The sequence below is a fragment of the Neltuma alba genome, unplaced genomic scaffold (genome assembly GCF_004799145.2).
Source record: "Neltuma alba isolate B1F8T4 unplaced genomic scaffold, ASM479914v2 tig00001614_pilon, whole genome shotgun sequence".
Classification (NCBI taxonomy): Eukaryota; Viridiplantae; Streptophyta; class Magnoliopsida; order Fabales; family Fabaceae; genus Neltuma; species Neltuma alba.
Genome location: NW_021632532.1, coordinates 1 through 8,088, shown reverse-complemented (window position 1 = coordinate 8,088; position 8,088 = coordinate 1). Strand labels below are relative to the sequence as shown.

At 34.5% G+C, this 8,088-nt stretch overlaps 3 protein-coding genes across 3 annotated transcripts; 2 read left to right on the top strand and 1 right to left on the bottom strand.

The window, feature by feature from the left end:
* The first annotated feature begins 506 nt into the window (after window positions 1–506).
* Window positions 507–5,158, top strand: LOC114759688 (putative leucine-rich repeat receptor-like serine/threonine-protein kinase At2g19230). The gene is made up of 12 exons (XM_028948909.1): window positions 507–668; window positions 801–1,371; window positions 1,911–2,410; window positions 2,527–2,668; window positions 3,261–3,332; window positions 3,413–3,484; window positions 3,591–3,662; window positions 3,921–4,066; window positions 4,191–4,399; window positions 4,506–4,632; window positions 4,760–4,822; window positions 4,965–5,158. Exons 1-12 carry the CDS (start codon window positions 551–553, stop codon window positions 5,156–5,158), a joined length of 2,286 nt encoding a protein of 761 aa, XP_028804742.1. The 5' UTR covers window positions 507–550.
* Window positions 5,159–5,379: 221 nt separating this feature from the next.
* On the top strand, window positions 5,380–5,826 carry LOC114759681 (leucine-rich repeat receptor-like serine/threonine-protein kinase At2g14510). Its single transcript, XM_028948899.1, has one exon. It carries the CDS (start codon window positions 5,380–5,382, stop codon window positions 5,824–5,826), a length of 447 nt encoding a protein of 148 aa, XP_028804732.1.
* A 765-nt stretch (window positions 5,827–6,591) lies between these two features.
* On the bottom strand, window positions 6,592–7,915 carry LOC114759614 (probable LRR receptor-like serine/threonine-protein kinase At4g29180; the record flags this gene model as incomplete). Its single annotated transcript, XM_028948827.1, has 4 exons — window positions 6,592–7,042; window positions 7,196–7,385; window positions 7,490–7,552; window positions 7,789–7,915. Coding segments are annotated over 4 exons (831 nt in total), but the record flags the coding sequence as incomplete, so codon positions are not given.
* Between the last annotated feature and the right edge of the window lie 173 nt (window positions 7,916–8,088).

Sequence of the window (8,088 nt, the reverse complement as noted above, 5' to 3'; positions counted from 1 at the left end):
ATCATTATTTTGTTGTAGTATTATTATTTAGATTTGTTCTTGATAATTAGGATCAACCCCTGACGTTACTATGTAGAAGAAGCTGATAAGTGATAAGCATTCAACGTTTTTTTTTTTTTAAATCGAAGTTTCACTAGAAACGTATATACAAAACTATAAATAAAGATTATTTACCAGGTATATTGAACGATGTTATATATAAGAATATTTTAAATTAATTTATTATTTTTGGGGTGAAAATACTTTTGCAATTAATATCAATATAGAAGCATTGCATCGTAATTTTTATCAATTACCAATGAGCTAGTCAATTCCAAATACCGTAGGCAAAACGCTACTCCTACTTATATAAACACACAACTCATCACACCCCACTTTACTGAAGTACTCAAACAGCTTCTCATGCTTCTTGGCTTGAATTTGAGACCTCGAGCTTCAGGCAAGTTCATATCTACTTTACTATTAATTACTCTTTTATTTATGCATTATTGCGTTACGATAATATGAGCTAGAGATAGCGTCTTCATATATAGAATTCTACACAGATCACATGGATCGGAGACCACAGTGGATTTTATGGGTTGCCTTGATCCAACTTTTCCTGAATCTTAGCGACGCAATGCTCAGTGGAAGGAAAATCAGTGGCACTACTAGCAACACTCATTCGGGTAAGTTTATGTAACGCACTGTTCAAACCTTAATACTACTAATGACTTATTGCCTTTATCAAAACCTATGTTTCCCTGCTTAATTAACAAGGTTCCCTTCAACGCAAAACTAACCTACCATATTATACACAGATTTCATAAGCATTGACTGTGGAGCAAACGACGAATACACTGACCGTCAAACTGGGATTTCATATCAGACAGACGCAGGTTTTGTAGAGACAGGGTCTAATACTATGGTGGCACCTGATGAGAGATATGACGTATTTCATCCTTATTTTGGGAGACAACTGCAGACACTAAGAAGTTTCCCTGAAGGAAGAAGGAATTGCTACACTCTGAAACCAAAACAAGGCAAAAACCAAAGTTACCTCATCCGAGCTTTCTTCGCATATGGAAATTATGATGGCAAAAATCAAACTCCCTGTTTCGACTTATACCTGGGTGTCAATTATTGGACAAATGCTTGTCCGATAATTAAAAATTCTTATTTTACGGAGATCATCCACACTCCCACGACTGACACCATCCATGTTTGCCTTGTCAAGTCAGGCAAAGGAATGCCTTTCATTTCTACATTGGAACTACGACCTCTCAACAATTCTATTTATACAACTCCCTCCCCTTCTCAATCACTTTTAGTTCTTGAAGCGAGAGTTAATGTTGGCTACGTTAGTAATAATACATCACTATACATCAGGTGACTCTAATTTTTAGGGTTTGCTTGATTCTATTATCTTTTTTTTTTTATGTTCTTCAAACAATTCTGCAGGCAAGCTTTTTTTTTTTTAGAACAAGTTTTGAAAACAAAAAATTGCCAAAAAAAAAGTTTGAATAATTTGTTTAAAGAACATTTACGAGCGAAATAAAAGATAAAAGAATAATTTATTGTAAACACAATTGTTCTTAATGTAACATGATATTTCCCCACTATTTTATAATGTTGCAGAACAGAAGGTAAGGAGGCATCACAATGATGTTATGTTTTTTACTTTTTGTTCAAAGGACAACTTTTAATTTTGTTTTGTTTTCCCGAAGTCAAAACGCGTTTTCAGACAATTTCCTTTTTAAATTTTCAGATCGAAAAGTTATTCTGAAAAAACAACAAATCAAACCAGCACATATATTCTATAACATGTTGTGTTTTCACATTTTCATTGTCCAGCTCTTATGAGTTTTTATGTTCTGCTTTTACATGGGAGCAATTCTGATATTCAATTATGTAATAATGTGAACATGTAGGTACATGGATGACATCTATGATCGTATGTGGGGCGGGGACAACAAGTTGAACTTGACAGATTGGCATGTGTTCAATAAATCTGTGGATATTGATCCCCAGAGAACAATTGATCCTTACAGATTACCAGCAGGAGTTCTACTATCTGCAGCCAAATCATCGAATCGCTCCTCTCCTTTAAACTTTGACTGTGGTTCTTCTGGGGGCGGTCTATTTCAATATTCTTTCACATATTTCGTCTATTTTCATTTTGTTGAAATTGAGAAGCTTCCCCTTGGGCAGAAAAGAGTGATCGATATTACTGTTAACGATGAAAAATTCCTCCCAAAGCCCATAACTCTTGAATACCTGAAGCCGCAGACCGTTTCTGCAGCTACAAATCAAAGTTGTCTTCGTTTCAGCATAAGTGCAACATCAGAATCTGCTGCGCCTCCAATCCTCAATGCATTCGAGGTCTATCAATTAAAATCACCTCTAACTTTACCAACAGACCAAAGAGACGGTATATCAGATCAGTTTTCCTTGTTTGAATTGTTTCCTGCTATATCTTATATCATTTCAGTGTGTGCACGTTTTGGCTTCAACTTCTGAGAACATATTTATTATCTGTAAAAATAGTGGATGCCATCTGGGACATCAAAATCGCATACAAAATCTCTAAATTGGATTGGCAAGCTGACCCATGTATTCCCAATTACGCATGGGAGGGACTTATGTGCAGTTCTGGCACCAGCCACTCTTACGCAAGGATCACCTCATTGTAAGTATTTCACTTCTTGAATTAAAATCACAAGGTTTGATTCCCAAAGTCATAAGGTTTGATCAGTTCCACTTCTGGCTTCAAAAGATTTGATAAATGTAAACTTGAGTAGATGGGGTCAATTTAATTTGATCTTATTCTTGTCCTTTTTTCCCTTTTTGATGAAAGATTTGTTAATTTATATTGCCAAGTATACTTTTAGTCGTTTTGTAAAGATTTAGTAGTCCTGTCTCAATTATTCATTTTATTTTTAAAATAATTTCAAATTAAAATTAGTAAACATACTTTATTGACTTAGTCAAATGTTGACCAAGTAAGCATCATGTTTCCTAACTTTAAGTCCAACATGTTGGTAAGAACCTAACTCTGCTCTTTGTTTCTTAACTTAGGTTACGTAGCATTTATGTGCTCTGTTTTGTGACCTGTCTATCCTTAGATGGAATCTCTTGGGCATGTCTCAACCTAATAATTAATGTTCTCCGATATTTCCAACAACATTAGCCATTAATAAGAAAGAAGCTATACTTGAGAAAATTTTATAATCACCCTATCTTAGTATGTTTTGACCACATGTTCGAATTATTCCAAGCAGAAACTTGAGCACGAGCAAGTTAACAGGACACATAAGTATTTCATTCTCAGAACTTACGGAGTTAGAGTCCCTGTAAGTATATAGTGCTTAATTATGACCACATCTTCAGTCTAAGAATTTCACCATGTAAAATGATGTTTTTGCTGTTTCAGGGATTTGTCAGATAATAACTTATCAGGAACAATACCAGAATTTCTAGCTAAATTGCCGAAGTTGAAAGTCCTGTAAGTTGTTGGTGTAGGATTTTCGATTACTAATAGTCCATATGTACCATGATAACTTGTAGATCACCTAATAAGTGAATATATTTCAACAATGACTTTCTTGCAGTAATTTGAGAGGCAACGAGCTTACTGGTTCAATTCCGAATATTCTGAAGGAGAAGTCAGATTTGGAAATGAGGTTTCTCATTGTTTATCTATCATAGTTACTTAGCTTTAAGAGCCTTTTATTTATTTATTTTTAAATTGAAGAAAAATCAGTTGGTCAACATTAATTTAATATGATAAAACTGTTTGTGTTTCAACGATGGTAGGACAGATTTTATTTCGTTTTAAGGTAACTGGACACGATTTATAATTATTTGATCTGACATGATCATCAGTAAAATTGACAAGTCTATGATAATACTAATTAACTTATTATTTGATTATCTTTCAGTTTGGATGGTAACCCTGATCTTTGCTTGACGGCTCGATGCAAAAAACATAAGTTCGCTATTCCCCTGATACCCTCTGTCTCTGCTTTGATCGTTGTAATCTTGGTTTTGCTTGGAATATGGATCTTTAGGATAAGAAGACTGAAAGGTTTGCACAAGATTATGTGAACTCTCTTTCATGTTGGAATCCACTAATTCCATTTGATATGCTAAAGAAAACATCTGAATGCCAAGGTCCACATTTCTAACACTATTGATATATCTTTTTGCAGGGAATTTTACTAGGCATGAATCATCAAAATTAAGAAGTAAAGCATTTTCTTACTCTAACGTTCTTGAGATCACTAATAACTCACAGAACTTAATTGGAGAAGGAGGATTTGGAAAGGTTTATTTAGGCACTCTTAAGAATGATACTCAAGTTGCAGTAAAATTACTTTCTCAATCATCAGTGCAAGGTCATAGAGAATTTCGATCAGAGGTTAGTTCAAATTATATTCCTGTTTTATGACACAATTGTTAGAAAAATATTTTGTTCACTATCATCTGATTCACATAGAGTTGATAAAGTTACATCTAAGTTATAGGTAGAACTCTTGATGGTTGTTCATCATAGACACTTGGTCTCTCTGATTGGGTATTGCAAAGAAACTGGTGCAAGGGCATTAATTTATGAGTATATGGCTAATGGTGACCTCCGTCAACACTTGTCAGGTATGAAATCTTGCTTCAAATTAAAAAGCAAGACTAGATATTTTCTATGCATAACACGGTATTAATTGATTGAGCAACATTTGAAGGTATATATAGAAGAAATCTTATTATACTATTTTATATATAGGTAACAACAGGCATGCTTTGAAATGGAAGAACAGGCTTCAAATTGCACTAGATGCAGCACGTGGTAAGCAAGACTATCCATACATTAACCTTTTTGAGTTACATGATTGAATTTTCAATTCGTATATATGGAAATTATAAAGTTTTGTTTTGATCTAATTCTGCCACACATAATTTGTTTGGTTATGCAATGAATGAAATTGCAGGATTAGAATATTTGCATGATGGTTGTAAGCCAGCAATAGTACATAGAGACTTGAAGACTACTAACATTTTGTTAGATGAAAATATGGAAGCTAAGATTGCTGATTTTGGATTGTCTAGAGCATTTGCAAATGATATCGATAGCCATGTCTCAACTCGTCCAGCTGGGACAATTGGTTATCTTGATCCCGAGTAAGCACTTCATTAATATATATATATATATATATATATATATATATTCTTCAGCTAAGAATCCCATCAAATTAGTTTTAAGGTTTGCGTGCGTTCAAGAAAATCAAGGCAATACAGAGAGAATTTGTAAAGAACATTATTTGGATTGGAAGACTAATCAGGCTCATTTTGTTTTTGATGTACAAATAAACTAAACTAATTCTGTTGAAATCTTCTGCTTCCATAATGTGGATGTTAAATTTTTACAGGTTTCAAAGTTCTGGCAACCTTACAAAAGGAAGTGATATTTATAGTTTTGGAATAATTCTGCTAGAGCTAATCACTGGACAACCAGCAGCGAAAAGGCAACCAAACAATACCTTCACTTTCCTGCTTCAATGGGTTACCCCTAAAGTTAAAAACGAGAATATCAAGTCCATTATTGACTCAAGGGTCCAAGGAAAATATAGTGTTGATTCGGCTGGGAAATTCCTACAGGTAGCCATGTCATGCACTGCACCAACTGCAAGTCAAAGGCCTGATATAAGTCAAGTAGTTTATGAACTAAGGGGATGTTTGGAATTGGAGATGAGCAAGGAAGTGACCAGCGACCAACCCACCAATTCAAGCAGTTCCATGAGTACGAGTGCTTTGCAATTTGATTCAGACTTCAGTATATTGTCTGGAAGATAGATACTTGTTTACCTTTTAAATTTTATCTTCCCAATGTGATGGAATATGCCAAACACTACCGCGAAAAGGATTGAATAAATTGTTTTCTGCATTTAGGCGTCTTATGTGTTGAAAAATATAGGTCTTAATTGGTTGCATGGATATGCACGTAGATGGAATGTATATAAATGTATTTGGTGAGAATGGTGGGAGTCTATACGAAAACTTGTGCCATTAATTCGAGTACCCAATAAAGGGGAGAGTGTGTGTTTGTGTAAATATAGACTGCTGACTGCTGAATAAGGAAAATAAGTAAATAGTAGGAAGAAAAGCATCATAAAGTTATTCTAATTTAGTCTTTTCAACTACTTTTAGTCCCTTGACAACGGTACCTTGGACATTGTCACATTGAGTCTTTTCCAATTTATATCAAATTTTCTTTGTTAATCTCTTATTTTCCCTGCTCTCTCCTATGTAAAAGGTATATTTGAGGGGGGAAAAGTTAGTCTCTCTATTCTTTAATAAAAATCAATTAGTTGAATCACGTTGGTAAAAGAGTTGGTTAAAATTAGCCAGATGAGTTAGTAGTGTAATTTTATTATTTTGATTTGATAATTGAATTAACCTCTTAACTATTTTTTTGAAAGACAATTCTGCAGTGATTAATCTTATTAAGTCAAACATATCAGTAAAAAAAATTAAAAATCTGATAAGAAACAAACAGTCGACTCGAAGCAAGTTTTTACACTCGAAAGATGAGACTTAATAATTAAATTATAAATAAACTTATCTAGCATATGGGCCTGCTGTTGATTCAATACCCAGTGAGTTCAGAGAGCCCATATCCAATGAATTGTTGGGATTTCTTCTGCTGCTCTCTGTCTCTGATCTTTCACGAGTATGGGTCTGTTGTTGGTTCAAGTTTAAACAGATCTTCAGCTCACTTAATACTTCACTAATGTCAGGCCTTTGGATCGCTTTAGGTGGAACGCAGCCCATAGCAGTCTCTATAAATTTCCAAGCTGAACTTGTATTATATTCTCCTTGTAACCTGGGATCAACTATAGATTTAATATCTCCATTCTTAAGTTTACGATTAACCCAATGAAGCAAGTGACTCTTGTTTTCAAGTGATGCCTCTTCTTTTATAGGACGTTGCCCTGTGATCAGCTCCAGCAAAATTACCCCAAAACTGTAGACATCACTCTTTTTGTTCAACTTTCCAGTTCTTTGAAATCTACAGATAAAATAAGGGGTCAAAAGTTCAATCCTCGTTATCTCATTCTTAACCATTATATGAAATTTACTTAGAGGATAGGTGACTAGATTTTATCTGCAATTGACTATCATGATATTAAATTTAATGAAACTTTGAAACTATGCTACTTACTCGGGATCAAGATAGCCAAATGTGCCTGCTGGTATGGTTGATATATGAGCGTCATTTTCATTTATGAAAGGTCTACAGAGTCCAAAATCAGAAATCTTGCCTTGCATCTTTTTATTCAACAAAATATTGGAAGTCTTCAAGTCTCTATGAACTACTGGTGGCCTAATACCATTATGCGAATAGTCCAATCCTGATTTCCATTAAGCACCACACACACCTTTATCTGATTAGAGATGATTGATGAGAAGACAGGGAAAATATAGAAGCCATGAAGAAGAGTGAGGATTCACATACCAAGTGCAACATCCACAGCAATTTGAAGTCTTTCTGACCACTTCAAGACATTTGGATTTCTACCTGCTGAGTTCAGAAAACAAAGCATACATTACTATCAAACCAAGTCTTCAGGGAAAGCTTCCATCTCTTACAATATCACACTTCCAAACCAGAACATTTTTCTTGAGTTCATTCAAAATAAAGAAAGAAAGCATCTTTATCAACATAAATAATTTTCAAGCCACGTAATCTGATGCATTTCTCTTATCAAGAAAGCCCAAACAAAGGTTTTTGTCTTTAATCACTAAATAACTAACCTGACAATAGCCCTTGCAGATTCCCCTGGTCCATATATTCATAGATCAATGCTTTCACGTCACCTTCGTCACAATACCCCACAAAAGAAACCAGGTTTTTATGGTGAACGATAGTCAACAAATTTACCTGCAGTTGGAAGTTAACTTTATGCATTTAGGGAAAACGTTGAAAATTCTCAAGCGTTTGCCCGATAGACAAAAATACGAAGGAAAGGGAAAATCTGATAGAATGAACTCCTTTTAAGGTTTGTGATCGTCACGTCAAACCTCCGAGTGAAACTCCCTATCCCCTTGCCTTGA